General features: G+C 40.3%; 2 protein-coding genes across 3 annotated transcripts in view; one reads left to right on the top strand and one right to left on the bottom strand.

Moving 5' to 3' along the window:
- stx8 (syntaxin 8) overlaps positions 1–4,920 on the top strand; it is a 41,907-nt gene extending 36,987 nt beyond the window's left edge. The window contains exon 8 of the mRNA XM_040146637.1: positions 4,146–4,920. Coding sequence (XP_040002571.1) covers positions 4,146–4,210 — 65 coding nt within the window. The 3' untranslated portion in view covers positions 4,211–4,920. The remainder of the gene's footprint in view (positions 1–4,145) is intronic.
- Positions 4,921–5,079: 159 nt separating this feature from the next.
- Positions 5,080–19,983, bottom strand: part of ntn1a (netrin 1a) — a 63,039-nt gene continuing 48,135 nt past the window's right edge. For both annotated transcript variants that reach the window (XM_040146636.1, XM_040146635.1), the window contains 2 exons: positions 13,146–13,220; positions 5,080–8,690 (listed from right to left, as the gene is read on the bottom strand). In XM_040146636.1, the coding sequence (XP_040002570.1) occupies positions 8,362–8,690; positions 13,146–13,220 (404 nt within the window). In that variant the 3' untranslated portion in view covers positions 5,080–8,361. The remainder of the gene's footprint in view (positions 8,691–13,145; positions 13,221–19,983) is intronic.

The raw sequence follows: 19,983 nt of genomic DNA on the forward strand, positions 1-19,983 counted from the left end.
TCTTACTGATGTGTCTGAAAATTGCTAAGATGGGATGAACCCAGACTCTGGCCTCCAAAGCTCCTGGGTGGTCAGTCTGTCAGCAGGCACCAACTATCCCCCTCAGCATCAGTGTCACAGCAGAACCCTAATCTATTTGGCAAGCAAACGCCATTATTGTCATTAGTCTATGGAGGCCTCCTGAGGGTCAGGAATAGCTTGTTTAGTTTCTGAGGCAGACAGGACGGTCCAGAGAGAACAGGAGGGTGAGGGTCAGTGTGGGTGTCTAATGTGGCTTCATGACTGGCTGTTACATGACATTAGAGGGTGTGAGAGCCTTACTCCACAGTAAAATATGCGTATGTTATAAAGCTCAGCCTCTATTGCCATTGTTGCTATGGTGTTATCAGATGGAGTTGCAGACAGATGTCGGACCAGGCTGAATTAAATTCTGAGGTCTCAATCTAATGTGGACTGGGTGTTGCTTTGGTATCGTTTACACCCAAACAAAGATTGCTGGAAATGTGTATGTGTGTGTGTGTGTGTGTGTGTCTGTGTGTGTGTATTTGCTTTAAGCATGAGGCTTTTAAAGGGCCATCACATAAACTATTTGTGCGTGTGTTTCTACTTTGACATTTATATCATGCTCACATGTGTAAGTTATCAGGAGGAGAGGTCCTGTCTAGACCAGTGATAAATCTCAACATGCATGTCGTGTGGACCTATATATGAATACCTTCCTCTCAAATAGAATAAAAACACACCGTGCTCAAAGAATTAACTGTATTCAAAGAAAGAGATAATAAGCCATCGGTACCTTTTTAAAAAGAAATAAATAAATAAATAAAAGAAATAGACGCCGAGAGTGCCACAATGAGCCAAAGAGGTGCAAAAACATCTGGATCCCTTACAGCCATACCCCATATCCTGGCAAAGAAACCAGCATCAGCCTAACATTTCATCAGACCACCAGTACCACCGCAAGCAATTAGTTCAGCATGGCTTATATCTTGCCCTGTCTTTCTCCCTGTGGGAAAGACAACCAATTAGGACGCGGAGGGGAATGCAGGAGGAGTGAGCCAAAGAATGAGAGAAATGTAAACCCGAAGTGAAAGACTGGGGAAAATACCAGCCGCATACTAAATAACAATGGACAGCTTGAGTCAGTGAGGGGACTGTCAACAGCCCTCAGACCAGCCAGAGATGCAGTTGTTTGAAATCTTCACTCCTGTGCCATTCTAAAGGGAGAGGAAGGGGGGAAATAGTGGGTGAATGCGTCCTTGGAGAAAGTTTTTCCATATCAAATGTGTGTGGCATGGTTTGTGGTAGATGTCATAGAATATGTATACATCCATATCTATATATATGTGTGTGTGTCTGTGTGTGTGTGTGTGTGTGTGTGTGTGTGTGTGTGTGTGTGTGTGTGTGTGTGTGTGTGTGTGTGTGTGTGTCTCTGTGTGTCTCTGTGTGTCTCTGTGTGTGTACATACACACTCACACTATAAACAGGGGAAGACCACATTATTCTAAAGGCATTCAAGTGTTTATGATGCACATGATATAAGCCACCCACCATAACTTCTCTGTCCTAAATCTCCTGTACGACCTTTAGTGATATATAGAATTTGGACATCCTGAGCTGTAAAATATATATTTAATATATAAAACCTGATCTGATTGTCAGATTTTATATATTTAACCACCCACTCTTGATTAAATTCTCAATGGTGTTATCATCAAGACACACCTACCAAAGATTTTCTAGGGTTGAGTTTCCATAGCCAGTTCAGTTTCAGATTCACTTATAGCCTGTCTCTGCTGGATTTTTGAGGATGGTACTGATATTGATATTTGAGAGTTTAAAAAATCTGGTTACAGTATTTCAGCTGATATTGAAAAATAAACTGGTTTAAATTACCTCAAACATATCTTTGGTAATTCTATGCCGAAAGTACTTATTACTTGTCTAACAAGGTATTCTCCAATATGACATATCTGTTATAAGGTAACATCTGCCAATATACTTGCCCAGTGTTTCAAATGTCAACTAAAATTAGATTGTAATTCATCTTTCATCCAAGCATTTATCTTATATCTTTTATTGGCAAAAAGCTAAAAACCATTCGGGTAATAGGCCTTTTTCACACCAGATATTTTGGCTTGTCATTGTAGGAAAAGCACAGTTGTAACTAATAACATTAACAATGGCTCTGTTCTATTCAAGTATCCCAGTAAGTGTGACAGTGTGACAGTGAACCAGCATGAACGATACCAGGACCCTGGAAGTGAAGCAGCAATCAATCATTTTATTATTTAGACCTGTGCTTTTCTTACTGTAGCAAGTCAAAATGTCTGTCATAGACAAAGGCCTCTCATTTAGATAAATCACAAACAAGCAAAGAAGAAATTTGCATGTATTTTCAAAACTTGAGTTTTAGTGCTTGGGCTCAGATTTAATAAAATTCGACTGCAAAATTCCCTAAAAGATGTACGTGTTTTATACTACGGAGGAAAATTCCACCTGTAGAACATTTTACAACAGTTATATTTTCAGGTCCTGGTAGAAAAGCACTGTGATGAACTAATGTGTGAGTGAGCTTTTGCATATTTTTTTCTGCTTCCATAGTATCAGTGAAAAACAATGATTATCCTCCTAAGGCAGAATCAGAAACATATGCCTATCACAGCGTGCAATCTGTGGCAATAGAGCTTTTGTGGTTGTCGAACGCATGTAAATTGCATTAAGTCATCAAGAGAAGAATGGTGATATGCTGCAAGGGCATAAACACTTGGGACTTGCATTAGATCAAGGACTTTGTAAATTAGTAATGAGTTATGCAGGCTTCTTACCTCTTCAAAGTATATTCCCTTGTGTCTGCTGCATTCCCCTTTTCCTCTTGGACTCTGTCTCAAATCAGGTTTGGAGTCTCTGGCTGCTTGACCTTTAAATTTTCAATATTTGAGTTGGAGAATTTGTTGAACTGCAAAGGTTTTATCGCAAAGGGGTATAGCACAGTAAAAATAAGACAGAACATTTTATGGTAAAATACCAACCTCATTGAAATAGTCGGACTATTAAAGTACATAGAATCGGTTGCCTTCCTCTGAAACTGTAAATGGCATATCTTTTCTATAAAGCCACTGAAGTCCTGAAAGGTTATGTATTTCTTATTTTGTGCGCACAAGTCAGTATCTTGTGCAGACAAGGTTTGTTTTTTCTCTTTTTTTCTGCATAAATGTTCTGTAGAATGATGTCGTGATCACCCACACCAGCCACTTTATCAATTTCTCAAATTTACAGGATACTTTACAGAAAAATAAAAGTCATTCATGAAACACAGAACTTTCTCCTAACAGGTGGGTAGAGATTGCTCAGATCAGAGATAGTTTGTTGTAAAAAGATTGCATCCTAGCAAACTTAGTTAGAATAATGACATTGTGTTTTTTTTGGATATCTAGCTTAAAAAGTCCTTAAAGAATTAGTGTGTGGCACAATTCTACTTTTTTTCTTATTGTCAGTGAATCCCATTAAAAGACTAAAAGCAACAATGTCATTGTCTGTCACAATACTTTCCAACTTCCCTTCTCTTTCTTTGGCCTTCAGTCCCAAGCCCATTTATTCTCACTGAAGGTTTTTGAAATCAGATTACAAGTGTATATTTCATATTTTCTGTAAATGGCTAATTAATTTTCTAAAACAGATGTATCTTTTAGCAAATGTTACTCAAACAGGAGTAAATAGTGCATTTGTTCGACTATTTTCATGCACATATTTACACATTTGGTGCGCTATTGATTATTTACAGAGACACTGGTTGTAGGATCAACTCAGCATACACTACAGTGACCATGTTTAAAGTAATTAATGAACATGTGCAATAGTGTGGCACATTTGTGTTTTTTTTAGTACTGTATGGTACAGATGAATTGACTGTATCAGGCTATGGCTATAGACAAACAATACATGTCAGTAGGATCAATTCATTGATGGTTTTGGTATTTTCATGGGCTTTGTTGACCTTGAAAAAGCTACAGAATATCAACAGTCTTGATCTTTAAATTTCTGACCTTTAACCTCGTTTCCATGTGTGGTGAAGCGTCAATTTGGAACAAGTTGTTTGGCTTTTGCCATCTTACCCCCCTTTTTTCTCCTTTTTCCTCCTTCAGGGATGCTGGTGGTGATCGTACTGCTTCTTATAGCCATCATAGTGATCGCTGTGTGGCCCGTATAGGTGATGAGGACTGCAGTGATCATGGACCTGTGCTGGATGACTATTACAGTGACAGTTTGCATACACATTGCACACATGTACAGACGCAGACACTCATTTAAACACTGTCTCTCATCAGATTTTATTTTCTTATTCTTGCTCTTCATTTTTAGAGAGAGGCCACTGGTGACTGCCCAACCAAGGAAATGTGAAATGAAGACTTAAGCAGCACAGTTAAATTTTTCAATACAGTAAGTTGCTGCTTGGGTGAAGGACATTGGTAGCCCTGCAATAAACTATATTGCTTGGGTGTAATTTGTCCTCTTTAATAGCTGTGTAGGTGTCAAGCTCATTAAATCAAAAACTCATCAAACAGATAATTATTTCGAGGTTTGTAAGCATTCTGTAAAATATTTTTAGCCTGGACTGTGGTGAATATTGATCCGACAGTAGGACCTCCCACAGGTAGTAGGAGCTTTCCTTCCATGAGTCTGTCTTGGCTGAGGCTCACACTGGGTAATGTTATTCTGCAAGCTTTGCAGTATTCACACTCACTTATATTTATCCATGCATTACTGTAGCAGCTGTAATGTTATTTGTCTCGGGATTTTACAATGTTTATAGAGTGGCTCTCAGCCAAAAAAAACAGCTCAGCTGTTTGGCTACATGGCTGTTTTCTTTCCTTGTAAATCAATTCACCTTGTAATTTCTAATAAATGACATTTCCAGTTCATAGTCCCTGGATTCATGTCTGTCTGTGTTGATGTCCAGGGTTGACTCGGGAGGATTACTGTCTTTTGTAACATGGTATTTAGCTGGGGTGGACCTTTAACAAAACTTCAACACTAGAAGCACTTCAATATTTCCATTATGAAATCTGCATATTGTTTTGTCCAGTGTACTTGTAATGTTATGAAGTGGCAACCAGTAAATGGATAACAGCTGACTGTTATTTACCTTAGTATTACCTCAAGAACAAAATAAGTACAAATAATCATTTAAAGGAACAGAGGCAAATGATTTTTCAATGTAACAAGAGTTTATTTAAACTGATAATCTGAATTTAGTTCTACCAGGTTGATGTGTTCAGTAGTTATTATTTCCTTCTTTAATGGCAACGATCTAAACAACCACAAGTTAAAAAAAAAAGTTGATAAAGACAATAAAATCCACAATGTCTTGTGTCATTAAATATATTCATATATAATAACCATAATATATTAGTACGCATTGTAAAACAACATTGCAAAGAGACTTTGCAATGGTGACAACTAAACAACATTTACAATTCATAGTATGAACACAAAGCAATGCTTTGACAGGTATGCGTGTAGCATTTCATCAGGAAGCTTGTCAAACCATTGCTCAGGAGACGGATGTAAAATTTACAGCGTGAGGCTTCAGAGACTAAAGAGGTGTGATTACAGATTACACTGTGACAAACAGAAAAACATTGCCATGTAACGTTATGTTGTAGGATCAAAAATGAAAGGTAGGAACCTGTAAATATACTGTATGTGTGAACGTGTCGTCATCATCAGCACTGGAGAAGCCACCAGCGCGTACTGTAGCATCATGTTGGACTGAAATCAAAATCATTTGGTTGATTGTACAGTAAAAAAGACAAGCTCCATCAAACCCTAAATGTAAATACTGAGAAGTTCTTAAGCAACTTTGTCATCTGTACTTTGTATCTTTCAGATCAGCCCAGGTGATTTAGATTTCACAGGATGTAAAAGCCCCTTCTAATTTGTCATCTAGGAGGCATTTCAGTCCATCCGGAAAATTCCTGGACAAATGACTAAGTTTCTGAGATAGTGGAGTCAAAAATTATTACCATTTACAACAAAGGAAGTCCATTAGATTAAAAATGTGTCTTTAAATGATCTTCAAACACAGTTACTTGTGCTGTGGAACATTTTAGAAGGTGCCATAGTAAATGTGATTCTGTAAAGCAACAAATACCAGCAACATTAAAGGGTTGCACAGTGTGTTTGGACTGAAAGGAACCCCAGTTTATGATACATCAGATACACTGTGGGCTTTTTACAAACCTGAGCAGTGATTTTTACCACGCATTCCTTGGAGAAATCCAAACTGAACTGCATACAAATAAATGAGCAATGTGGTTTGAATCGAGCAGCGTCAAGTGATTGCAATTCACCCCATTTCTCCCTGTGCAAGTGTAGAAGTGAAGAGAATTAACGTGACAGGTCAATGGGATACTGCAGCTTCTGACTGGTCACACAGTGGTCTTTTTGTGAATGCGCAGTCATGCATTGTGTTTGTAAAAGAATGCGTGGACTTAAAAGGAAGTTATCTACAAACTCATAGTACTGTAGGAATTACTCTAGATGAATACAGGCCGGTGTGAGGTGGATTTCAAAAATACTTAATGAGTGTTTTCAAATAATTGTTGAGTACTTTTTCAAGGAGCAGTTTTAATTTTTCTGTTTTGTGTTAGGGTTACTAATGGCACCATATGAGGTAAGGAAATTATTTTCTTTTCATTATGCCTATTGGCATTGCCTCTTACAATCTGCAGTGATTAAGTCTTAAGTGAATATCTTACTTATGTTCCACATAAAAATACACCCTTTCAAATTTACTGTTTGGCAGCCATCTATATTGTAATACCTTAGTGAGAGGCAAAGGTCAATTAAAAAAGGATATTTTTCTTCCTTTGTCTTTAAAGATACATTTTAACACATTGTACAGAGTTTTTCATGAGGTGGTATGAGGGAATAAATTTCTAAAGAGATTGATCATACAAACATCTACGTTGTTGCACTTGTGATATTCGATATGCACTTCTTTGTCAGTATTGTCAGCATCGAGAGCACACAGTACCTGCAGCTGCAGCTTTCACTCGCACAATTCAAATGTCGCATTCCACTTTGCACAACCTGCCGAACCTGGGGTAACTTTCACAACTCTAGTCATTTTGTGGTAGAACAAGTATGATATTGTCACTAAAGTGTTGATGAACAAAAACAAACTTACATATTATTTTGTAGCCACTTAATAAGATTCATTACATTATTATTTATTAGATCTACCCATGAACAACTGATGAATTTGTGATGTTTTCATAGTATTTATATAACAATCAATGTGGCTGACCTCTTGTCCTTTTGTAAGTCAGTTGTTAAACTCCCGCTGGAGTTGTGAAATATAAAAAAAAAATCACAATTACTGTAAGTACTTAGGGTGAAATCGTTGATTTTAAATGCATTCTGTCCTCCCCCCAAAAAAGCGTAATTTTAACGTTAGTACCATCAGCAGCACCAATTAGAGAACTGAACATTACAGCTGCAAATTAGAAGCGTTCACATGCAGGTTTGTACAAATACTGAACCACCAAAATTTAACCAGTGAAGTCTGAAGGGGGCAGATAGGGGAATAAAAATATGCTCAAGATTAGTCAGGCCAAATATGCTTCAGTAAATACTGTGCTTTATCCTTGGTCTTGTTCTTTTGCCGACATATTCTAAATTTGTACAAGGCTTGACAGCTAAAAATGAAGGGCAATAGATTTCTTGTTTGTTGAGTTGTAGATGTACCTGAATTTTTACAACAAGTGAATCAAATTGACAGCTAAATATACTATCCATTTACGTTGCTTAGAAACAGTTGTCTTTATGGCACAATTCTGAGAAATATTTCTGCCTCAATTAGTTCAGTGAAGACTTTTGATGAAACAAGCTTCTTAGCTAAGAATACAATAAGAAAACCGTGCAGAGGCAAAATTGCAGTGGTTATTAAGTGGGTTTTCTGTGTCATTTTTGCATCAGCAGAAAATGTCCATAAAATTAAAACATAAAATATAATGATTTCATACTGAGATAACAAAATCAAACACAAATAACTTTATATACTGGTAATAGGTGCAAATTCGGCAAATCCACAAGAGAGACAAATCTCAAAGTAACATAAACCATAAAACCAAATCTGCAAGGTGAGCTCCTTCAACAAAAGTTCACTAGAAAAGACAAATCATCCTAAATAATTCTCTTCATGCTTCTACACAAAAAAGCAGCGACATAAACAGTCTCTTCTCTGTCCATGGTCCTCTGTCCATCTCTCTTTCTTTTTTTTTTTTTTTAAAACACCCGCTCAGATTTTGTATTTAATTTCTCCTCTTCTCTGGCATCCTCTCCAACGTTTTTCGCTTATGGCTTCTTGCACTTGCCTTTCTTCTCCCGCTGCTGGAACTTCCTGAGCCTGCGCGCCCACGTGTCCCTCCACTGGATAACCAGGCTGCCTTTGTCTGCCACCACTCCGCCCTGGCCGGGGGAGTCCTCGTCATTCCCCAGCAGCAGGTACTTCTTCCCAGGCTTGATTTTAGGACACTTGCAGGCCACGTCTTTGGCACGGACCCACAGGAACTGGTCCCCGCGGCGGATGCGGCTCTCGCCCTGCTTGTAGACGGAGATGATGTTGACGGTGAACTTCCACCACTCGCTGGCTTTGTCTGCCTTCAGGATGTGCACTTGGACAGCTGCAGAGTGAGGTTAAGGAGTAAAAGAGATGACACAAAATCACTTAATGTGAGATTTCGTTCCCTAACTTGCAATCTATAGCATCTCAGCGTTAAAGGTTACAACCCCAAATACCTCAAAGCACATTGCATTTGCCCACAATATTATGTGGTCCAGGGCTTCATCCTGTGCTTTTACCTTCTCATTTCATCAATCTTTCCGTGCCTACCATGGTAATGAAGACAAATTTACTCGTAGCCTTCTGAGCCAAAGTTTTCCCTCATAACAATTTGTACTCTGCTGAATTTTCTCTGTTATTGGATATTTGTGGACATAATTAAATAAGATACAGAGGGTCAACTAACCACCACTCTCCTGCATTAAGATATGCAGCCATTTTTATTCTTCTAATAACCTGCTTTTTGCTTCAATCTGCTGTATCAGCTTCTCATTGAGGAGTAACTACCACATTCAAAGACCTCTGTCATGATGGAAGAAAAGGGGCCCTTTTTCTTCCTAGCACACTGACCGTTTTTCCAACTGTGGCCATTATTCAAACATCAGCACACCACGAGCACAGAGTTGGCAGCTGAAATCCACATAAAGCCCAGTGTGGAGAGAGGCCCACAGTGATTGCTGTTAAGTGCCCGTGCTGCGGCATGGGGGGGTCATGTCATGGCATCCAGAGCTCTGACACCTTCTGAGAGGACTGGTTGATTTGGGCTCAATATCCCAGAAACTCTGGTCCAAAATAGCTCTAATTTGTTTAAACTATTTTCCAGAAACCCCAAGTTGTATCTGTGTTTACTACTGTCTATTATAACTTATGATATTACTGTACTTCGGTGTACAGATTTGTCTCATAAAACACAAGTTGGGTATTCTTCAGATATTCAAGGGGCCTTAACAGTTCTTACATTATGAAACAAAATGTAAATATTTATTATTAAAAGAAAATAAGATTATTTTCTTCTGGCTTTCACATGACATGAAATACGGAGAATAAACAGTAGGCATGCTTTAGGGAGCGTTGAGCTTGGTGTGGGTGTCAACACTGGTTCAGTCATCATCATTTTGTCACCAAGTTAGTATCAGCTGCTGATAGCACTGACAAGTCAACTGTCGTTAGAAACAGCAAATAATGAGTAAAGAAATGAGAAAAGTCGTGAGATCACAGGAAAAGAATTAGTAAATGGGTACCCATGTACTGTATGCACAAAATGGTACCTTAAGTCCATAAATGGACCCTCATGTGGTATAGATACTGTTTATATCCAAAGTGGAAAAGGTTGGTCTATGGTCCAGCTATGATATACAGCTGCACATGCATTATGTCCATTAGTACTGACAGAGCAGTGTGATTTGTAATGTGATTAGGAGGCAGGGTAGGGCTATTAGAGACGTTAGCTGGAAAGACACTCAGTGATATCACATGATGAATGAACTGGTACGGGCCTCAGAGAGAGAGAGAGAGAGAGAGGAATAGAAAGAAAGAGTGAAGAAAAGGAGGAAAGAGAGGGCTGCCTCTCATGGATTCTACCCCAGCAAGTATCAATATGTATTATACTGACCAGACTGCTATTAAGCTCCATTATAGTTCTCCTGTGCTTACGGGACAGCTTTTGAAATGAACCACCTTGTTCCAGGGTCACTGGTTTCACCTTCAGTGTAGAGCTAATGGAGCTGAACATCATGGCAGGATTAAAAGTATATCCTGTATTCAGGGCAGGTTTTGAACCATACATTTTGGATCACTTCCTTGGGAGTCACACTTAATGAACTGTAAAGATCTAAAACTGCTTCTGAAACATAATTTCTTTCAGCTAAAATGTAGTATAGTAACCTCCTGACTTGGAAAACAGAGAATATATCCGAGTATAATTTTAGTTTCCAGTGCTCATTTGGTAATTGATATGTTGTGTAATACACTTAAATGCTTTCACGTCAAAATCATAGCTTAGCTTACTGTAAAGACTCGACACAAACGGAAAGAGCTAGTCTGCCTCTGTCCAAAATAGCAAAAAAATCTGCCTCATTTGTTTAATCCGTAGAAAAAACAAAGTGTAAAAACGATAACTTGCGGTTCTACAGGGAGTAATATGCCGGACTATTTCTTGGCTGGGTGCGGTACCTTTCCTTGAGTTTTTTTGGCTTGTAAAGGTGTAAATGTAAATATTGGGCTGTCATTTGCCATGCACTCTGATACTGTCACAAACTTTATTGCCTATTTCTGTTAGTGGATCATGTTTACAATAGTTTTATGCGACCCCTGAAGCCCCATGCCTTGAGGGCCTAAATGGCAGTTTGCTGATATGTTATGACCTGGTAGTGACCTCTGCTTTACCTTGCACCTACGAACTTCCACCAGGTACTGTTTTGTCTTTGTTTGGACAACAATCACTGTGTACTGTGGACACTTAAAGGCCTAGAGTGGTTATCCATGGCATTTTTCTGAGATCAGATATTTCCTCCCCCTCCCTGCACCTCGCTGCCTCCTGTGGTTCTTTATGTGCGTCTGTATATCGACCACAGGGGCTTGTAGCGTCGTTTCCCAAGGTGGCGTGGAGCCCCGCTCCCCTGCTGATCTTTTCAAAACAGTCCAAAGCTACGACTCTCTGGAGTTATCTTGAAGATTTACATTGTTTCTGACTTTTTAGATCAGCTTCGCTAAGCTTACATCTGGTAAACATTGCACAGGCATCTTGTTCTGGTCTGTTGTGAATCACGAATATGCTGTTGCTAACTATGGATGGATATGACAAGAAGCTCATTGGTTCTCATGTACATCGCCACGCACAAAGCCCCCCTGGTGAAGACCGGGCGAGGAGAAAGTGGATTACACAGTGGATGATGTAGCCCTTAAACTAATGGTGGACAGATGGATTAAATTAAATGTTTTTACAATAACCTGATTTGAAAAAAAAATCTTTAAAACCCTTTAAAAGTTTGAAGTGAAAAACATAGTAACTAGATGGTATTTCTTTTCAAATGTATTTCTTTTGTGAGCATTGCTAGTTATTTTTTGTTCTGCTACATATGAATACATGAAATCTGCTTCTGTAATCAGCTGTTGACAACATAAAGAAAAGGAACCTTCCCTACAGTCTTATAATTAAAGTCCACTGAAATCCAAAGTTTGTACTGTCTCGAGTATCAAGAGCTTTCTCTGATCACGCTCCCGAATACTCTGCCTCGAACTCTGCCCCCTACGTCAAAATATCCTGCACCTACACACAAAAAACACTGGTAGCAAAACGGGAACTTCCATTTGTCTTTTGCTTGGTATTATCTCAAACATCAGTACCAGCAGATTCCCTACACTTCACACATACACACTTGAATGCTGAATCATTTGGAAGGCTCTTGGGAGATATAAATACATGAGGGTACTCAGTAACATGTTGAGTGATGTTTTCTCCAGCAGGAAATCCTGATGTCTCTTATTACCTCTACACCTCTCCGCCCTTGAATGGATGCTGCCAGCTGTTATCATTCAGGTGTTACATAGCTGCTGACATAAATGTTCTACTGATAAAATAACTGTTTGTTATCTATAACTGAGAAGATTTGTACCTAAAGAAGGGAACACAGGCATGTAGCTGTGACATCCATTCATGAACTGGTACATATTTCAGAGACAAGGCTCTTCTCACGACATCAGCAGCAAGGTGTTCATTGGTGGAAGAGGAAGTGTCTATAAGCAGACACCCCAACTCCTCCAAATCCCTGCAGAACAAAGCCCAGGCCAGTCCGTCAAGCTTACTGAGGTATGCTGTTGGATGCCGCTGCTTGGTTGACCGGCTCAGCAGCCTGACTTCAATCAGGGGAGGGGACGGAGGGAGGGGAAGAGGGGAGAGGTCATACGTCTTATCCACACCTTGAATGGTGTGGTGGACGGACGCTCACAGGAATGCAGCGGGAAACACATCCGTAGTGGGAGAAGTGGGCTGTCTTAATGAGGATCTCTGAGCGAGCACCCACTGTCTGTCATACTGCCTTTGCTCTATCCGATCGGGTCTTTAAATGCCTGCTCATAGACAACCCTTCCCCCACACACACACACACACCTCAGCCTAATTCTTTATCCCATCCTTTCTCTCCTTCTGTTTGTCTGCCCTTCTCTTCTCCTTTAAGATCTGCTGTCTTCTGTTTGATCCTTTGTCTCTGTCCTCAGAAAGCTGGAGTAAGCCATCAGTAAAATGCCTCCCCTGTAAACTATAGCAACTCCGAAGCAAAGTGGGGAGGACATAATGCAAAAGGAGTAAACATATGCACATCGGAAAGGATCAGAGAGAGAAAATGTTTCAGTCATTCCAGTGCTCCCAAAAAGTTCAATACACACTATCTGTTTCTGCAAAATGACTTATTTTCTATCTGGTGCAAAGTTTGGGTTTTAAGCTTTTTTTTGCACTTTCCTGTAGAAATGACCAGTAATCCAGGTCATTAAATGGGCTGTGTGTTGTCTGTTGACTCACCGTAATCTTTCTTGCAGTACTTCTTCATGTTGATTTTCAGTTTGCCTTTAGACGCCTTGCAATAAGAGTCACAGTCTGCAAGAATAAGAAGGGGAAAAAAATACAGTTAGGAGGCTAAAAGGACAAAGCAAACAATGAATGAATTATGTAGTAATATGACTGCACGCTGCCATTTTAGTTATGGTGGAAAAAGGTTTTGTGAATTTAAGATCTTAGCGTTTGTTAATAAGTCATTGATAGGGGGCTAAAAACATTCAGATCAAACATTAAGCGATTTTCAGAAAAGGAAAAACAAACCAAAAAAACAAAACGTGGACCTACAACCTCATGTAAGTTTGTTTGTATTCATTTTCATAAAAATCTGGAAAATTTTTCCATGTCAAAGACATAATTGATAATTACAAATAAATTAAAATAATTCACCAGTTATTTAAAACTAATGATTGGGATTGAAACCTCAAAAAAACAAAAAAATCAACATAAAAATTCAATTTGTATTGAAATTTCCCTTTTTGTAAATAATGAAACTAATAAAGTACTTAATCATAATAGTTATAATTAGGCAACAATAGATTAAATTTACCACGAGTCATGTACCTCATATCCTCTGTCTCAAAAACAAAACAAAAACAACAAATCAGGGTAAATATTGCCTGTTTACAGTATATATTTTACATTTAATTCATGCTTTTTTGATACATTCTAAAAATAATCATTTTTGCAGGTCTAAAGATGGTGAAGAAGTTGAAATTACTCTACTATAGACCAGCACGGAATTTAGTTCCTGTTACTAAACAAATCCAGTTAACTTTATAATTTTAATAGATTGAAGTGCATGAAATATTTTCCTCAGTTGGGCCTACATTTACATGTATGGCAGAGATTTAACAAATATTCCAAATTTAAAACTTGAGACAGCTGCTTAAGCGCCACCTTGTTTCTGTTTCTGTTATTTCATACATTTTTGGGACCAGACAACAAAACATTTTTTTGTATTTTTCTTTGGCAAGGCAGTTTTAGTAAGAAAAAAGAAGAATTCCAGCAAAAACAAACCTCTGCCTTTTGGGTCCTGTTGATAACAGCTTTAGAGAGCAAGAATGACGATAGCACTAATCTAAATAATTCTTTTGGCTGATTGGCTAACACACACCTGTCTGGTTCGATTGTGTTGTCTAATAGGACTATAATGGGTTGTGTTGGAGGCACTTTACCCTCTGACCATGTCTTCAAACTCCATGTGTGATGGTGAAGGCCTCTGAATGGAGCTGATGGTACCAGCAGCGGTTTGGGAGTAAATACAAATTACCACTGCCATCTACCCGCTCACTCCCAAACAGACTGTGGGAATGAGTCAGGCCTGCGCACACCACCCTCCACCCACGTCGACCCCCACCACCCTCCAAGTCTCACCTCGCTTGTCACCTCAGCCCCCGACCTCCCGAAAAAAATAACCCCAGGATCACTTCAAGGCCCCACGGACGACCATGTCAAGCTTTTGCATTTATTGCAGTGTGGACAAGGGGGGAAAGAGCACAGAGGGCTGGCAGCTATTTGAGGGGGGAGAAGGTGGGGGGTGTGGAGCAGGTCAATGCCACACAAAGGGAGGTCAGGAAGGGAAAATTAGCCATCCATGAAGCGTTAGGCAGATGACCCTTTTTGGGGAGGGTAGAGGGGGGTACACGTCCACTCTGGACACGGTGAACAAATAAATACCTCACGCAGGCAGAAGGGTCACTCAAATCGAGGCTTGTACATACTTGAATATGTATCTACACACTATTTGAGGTAGCTGAGTGAGTACTTAAAGTTGATTTCAGTTTGATTTATCTTCCAAATAAGGACCTCAAAACAGAACAGTTTATATATTTGCTGGGCAGTGTTTTTAAGAGATTTTCTGTGCATAAAATCAGGTAGCGCCTCAGAGAAAGTTTTTCTATATTCCATGTGCGAATTAGGATAGCGAACATTTGATTTGGTTCAAAATATAAAAAAAAAAGATGAGTGATACTGTAGGCATACTGTGTGCGAACAAGAAACAAGGTCACCAGCAGCTCTGTATGCAACATTTGCAAATGCATAATGCAAGGCGTACAAGATGCAGGTTCTCTAAGTCTACAACATGTTGACAACAGTGACATGTATCTCCATTGCTGTTGGGCTTTGAATTTTTCAGAATTTTTAGAGGAGAACTGCTATTTCTGGTGAGGGCTGACCACACATGCACTGCAGGTTATAACTAATGCTGTTCATTGTCCAAATAGATCCACGATGATAGGCGTATGCCATCGCTTTTATGACAGACTGCCATAAGGTGAAGGCATCAACAGTATATCCTTCCCTCCACTTTGCTGGCCCCTGCCTTCCAGAGAGTACATAACTTCAGTGATTGCCCCGCGCTGTGCTGTCACACTGCCAGGCACTTACAATGAGGGCCATATTATGACAAAAAAAAAATTGTTTTCCTTTTTTCTCTGCTCCTTTTAGCAGCCTCCCAGCTGCTCCCAGCTGGCATAAATTGGATTCAGTGTACCAATTTGTTTTACTATTCAGTGCTGTGAGTTATAATGAGTATAGTAACTGAAAAGAGGGTAGTAAGGAGGTAGGAAGAGACGGATAGACAGTGAGTAGTAGAGGAGGAGAGTGATGGGTTGGTGGAAGAAGGATTAGAGGCTTCAGACAGCCTGAATATGAAAAAAACTGCATTGTTGTGACCGATGCTCCATGCCTTTACTCTCTTTTATACTCTGCTTGAATGAGGTTGCCAGGGGAACACCGCGGCAAGAAAAAATGCACCCAAAAAAAGAGAAGGGGGCGGGAGAATGGATACTGGTAGAGAGCGAAGGGGTGGAGAGGTTGACAAAAAAAAGAAGACAGGAGTGAAGTATATCAGGGGGGTGGGAAGAAGAGGAGGAGGACCAGGATTTTAAGTAAAACCCCAAAATCAGCAAAAAAAAAAAAGACAACCCCCAAAGCCGGTAGCCCCACAAGCTGGTTAGCAATTCCACAAAGCTGAAGCTGGTGCTGGTAAATTGAGAGAGTAACAAAAATAGGCAAAGTAAATAAAACAGAGGAGTCTATATGAGCTGCACCTGATTACCATGTAAATGATCGAGGGGGGAGCTGAGGAAAGGAAGCTTTGTTTTCTCATAACCCCCCCTTGTGCCATCATGATACTTCCCTTTGATAGCCTTTCGTTCCCCATTAGTGTACCCCAGAGACACTGCTCCAGGTCCCGCTGAGAGCACCCCGAGATCCCCATTTAGGGCCAGGCAGTCCCCTACCGTGAGGACAAATGTTCCCTTTGTGTGTGCGTTACAAGCAGGGGAAGTGGGAGCAGTCTGGTAGCACTGAGCTGAAATGTGCTTTGGGTGTTCTGAGTACATGTAGTTACTACAGCGCTTTTTTCCCCTGCCTTTCAGGGCACCGAGAAGTGCGTAACTGAGAGGTGGACCTTTGCCCCTTTTATCAAAGTGCTGTATAACCCTCCAGGCTAATCGTTTTCATTTGGGATGCCTCTTACTAAAGCTGCCCCACGACAGGATACATTACTGTAAAACTTTACTATGCCTATAGATGGAAATAAAACTAGGCTCGGGTTAAGTTCAGTTGCCAGAGTTAGATAGGTAGTAGAGTAGTACATAGCAATACTTGTCCAAAATATAAAAATGTGGTAGACAGTGCTGTGAACATGCTTGTGTATACCCACTGCAGGTTTGTTTACTGACCCTAAACATCAGTTGAGGCGTAGGTAACAGGTACCATAACCTAAAAAAAAAGCTGAAAAATGTATGATCAGAACTTAAATAATAACAATGGCCATGGTAAAACGATGAGCAAGTAGCGTGGCTGGTTGAAGCCAATGTGAATGTGCCTGAAAAGAAAAAGGAAAAGATGTAGGTCGTGTTGACACTTAGTGCTGGAGTAATCTTGGGCAATCTGATCAGATGTCAGAAGCAGAAATAAATGCTTGAAGAATGTCGACATCGGATGGGTTTGCAAAACCCTCAACTTTTTTGTTCTTCCAATGAATAAAATTCTTACTCTACGTTATCTGCACATGGCGAGTACAGTATGGTTAAGGTTAGGGGTTGTGATTGTGGTTATGGTATGGATATGGCTAGGCAACTAAAACACTTGGTTTAGGTGAGAAAAAGATCATGGCCAGTGTGCCTAAAAAAGGGAAATATTAAAAGGAAATATCATGAAAGTGCAACATGCCCATCCACTACCCCGAGCTCAACTCTTTTGCTTTCCAACTTGCTACATAAAGGACCCACCATTTCCTGCATTACCGGTGTATGTTGGCATCGGACGTAAATTGTGAGGTGCCGAATTATCCAATATAGTTGCAACTCTTGGAGATAATAGGCTGAATTGCATTGAGGGCACACTGGGGTCTGATGGAGGTATGTGATCGCAAATACAGTGTGCTACAGTGTGAACAAAATACACCCCTGAGCAGTTGATAAAAAGTGTTAATGGTCCAAGTTTCAAAATATCCACCAGCACTTCTTTAGCAGTATGGGTGGACACAAGTATGTATTTTGTTATTTCTGTTCAGCGGCTCTCACAGTTCCCGCACAGCTAAAATCAAATGTACCCAGGAAAGTGAATTTTGATCCGAAGTGGTCTCTCAAGTCAAAGCCAGGTGTGAACAGCAATGTATATCAGCTAGATCTTAACACACTTTGGATCTATCTTGGTACAAGATAGTGTGAACACGGCCGCAGGGGCAGGGCAGTGAGACAAGGAGGTGTAAGTGACGGCTCGGAAGGAGGGCTTTCTCCTTCAGCCACACTGATTGAGAAACAAATTGCGGCAAATAAAGCATGTAATTAGATTATGGAGCCCAGTGTGCTGCCCTGCTCTGTTCTTCTCTGCTCTGCGCTGGGCTGCTCACACCAGAGCTGTGAGTTTGGATCCTGTCCAAGAAAAGACAGAGAGAGAGAGAGGAGAAAAGAAAAAGAAGGACACCCCCCACACACACACACACACTTCTTCTCTCATTGTATTGTCAGAGTAAAAGATGGTTTGTTTGCTGGCAGAGAGCAGCCAGCAAAGAGGCTGTTAGAGTTCTTGACCTGATTTGAGATTTTACTTTTGGGCGGTGTGCGATCAGGTCCAATGGGATGAGTCATCCTCTGTTACTATAACTGATGACTTTCAGATGAGTCAGCGGGGAATCCTGTTGGTTATCACCCAGAGCTCAGACACGGAGAGAGGAAATAACCCTGCCAAGGTTTGCATGTTATTAAGATGTAAATTCCATGCAAAAGTTTTATGCTGATAATGAGAATTTGATATTGTGCTGTTCTATTTTTGGCCCTGCTTATTGTAAAATATGTCCTCTACCATTACTTCTTCTCTCACTCTCCTGTACAATTAAGCAGCGTAATAAGATCCCATGCTGACATGACTGTAAAGTGCGGTGGAGTCGGTAAGTACTGAACAGGGTGTGTGAAGCAAGACTCATGTCCAAAAAATCTAAGGAGGGGTCCGCCATAGATTGTGATCACTTCCAGCCTCAGACAACACACACACACACACACACACACACATATAACTGAGCCTTGTTACCCTTATGAGCCTCATCATCGTCACTCCAATTCTCCTTCTCCTCATCATCATTAGTTACTTTCACATCCTGTGTATCCTGACAGGCCCGGGCGGCCATCACAGGTCATCAGCGGTTAATCTCCTCCACATTTCGTTGCTGTGCAGACGTCTCTGTCACGACCCGTGGGAGTGGCGACTCACACCATCCGTGACCTACCAGCACAATGTGTGTTTTGTCTGGGCCACACCATCGGAGGTATTCTCCATGCATTCCAGCCCTCCGTGTGGTCGAAAGGGGGAGAACCCTGCTGCAGGAGACAAATTAATATCCACTCCATTTTCCCTCACACTCTCCATTCACCACCCTACAAAAAAACGCCCCGCCCCCCCTCCCTTTTTTTGACTGAGGCGCAACGAGACACCTGCCTCACAGCTGTCAGCCCAACACTCTCTAGTATCACACACACACACACACACACTCATGAACACACGCTGATTTCCCTTTTTCACATTTATCTCCAAATTTACTTTCAACGTTTCTTAACTGATCCCTGAATCCTTCCTCATTTCCTCATCATCTTCTTCCACTTGTTTTCCCTCCATACTGTTTTCTTCTTCCCCTTAGTCTATCATCTCCTCATTCTTTTCTTCCTCATTTCCCTTGTGTAAAATGTATTACCAAAACATGTTTATTTTTTTCGTGAAATTATTTATTGCTGTATTGCCTTGTGTATTTTTGTTTCATGTAAAGCTGAAAAGTACTCTGAAACTGAAATTTAAATGGCTGTACTACTCTTCCTCCTGCTGCTACTACTACTACTTATAATAATGATTAAACTAATAATGCTTTAATGATTCTAAAAATTTAAATAATAACATATATTCACGCAGGTAATATTGCTGGTGTGAGGTAGGAAATGTTGTTTAATACTATGATACAATCATCACATCTGTTTGCCATCACATATTGGGTGATATCATAGCTGTTTGAATACCAGGGCGAGAAGAGGAACCTTTGCTCTACGACCTTCTGAGGAGGCTCAGAGTGTAATGAATGCATCCTCTGGGGCTCAAGCCCGGGTGGTCCAGTGGGACCCTAGGCTACTCACGATTCTGACATGACCAACGCAAGACGTCCATCAAGGTGCTCCAACCTGCAATCTGCTTGATTTCAACCTCTCTGGGCCAAACAGCCCCATGCCCATTACACATATGAGAGGGGAGTCCGAGTACTCTCAACTATGATTAGATTATCTGTACCTTCATGGTCCAAGTCATTACA

This window comes from Xiphias gladius, chromosome 15, assembly GCF_016859285.1.
Source record: "Xiphias gladius isolate SHS-SW01 ecotype Sanya breed wild chromosome 15, ASM1685928v1, whole genome shotgun sequence".
Classification (NCBI taxonomy): Eukaryota; Metazoa; Chordata; class Actinopteri; order Istiophoriformes; family Xiphiidae; genus Xiphias; species Xiphias gladius.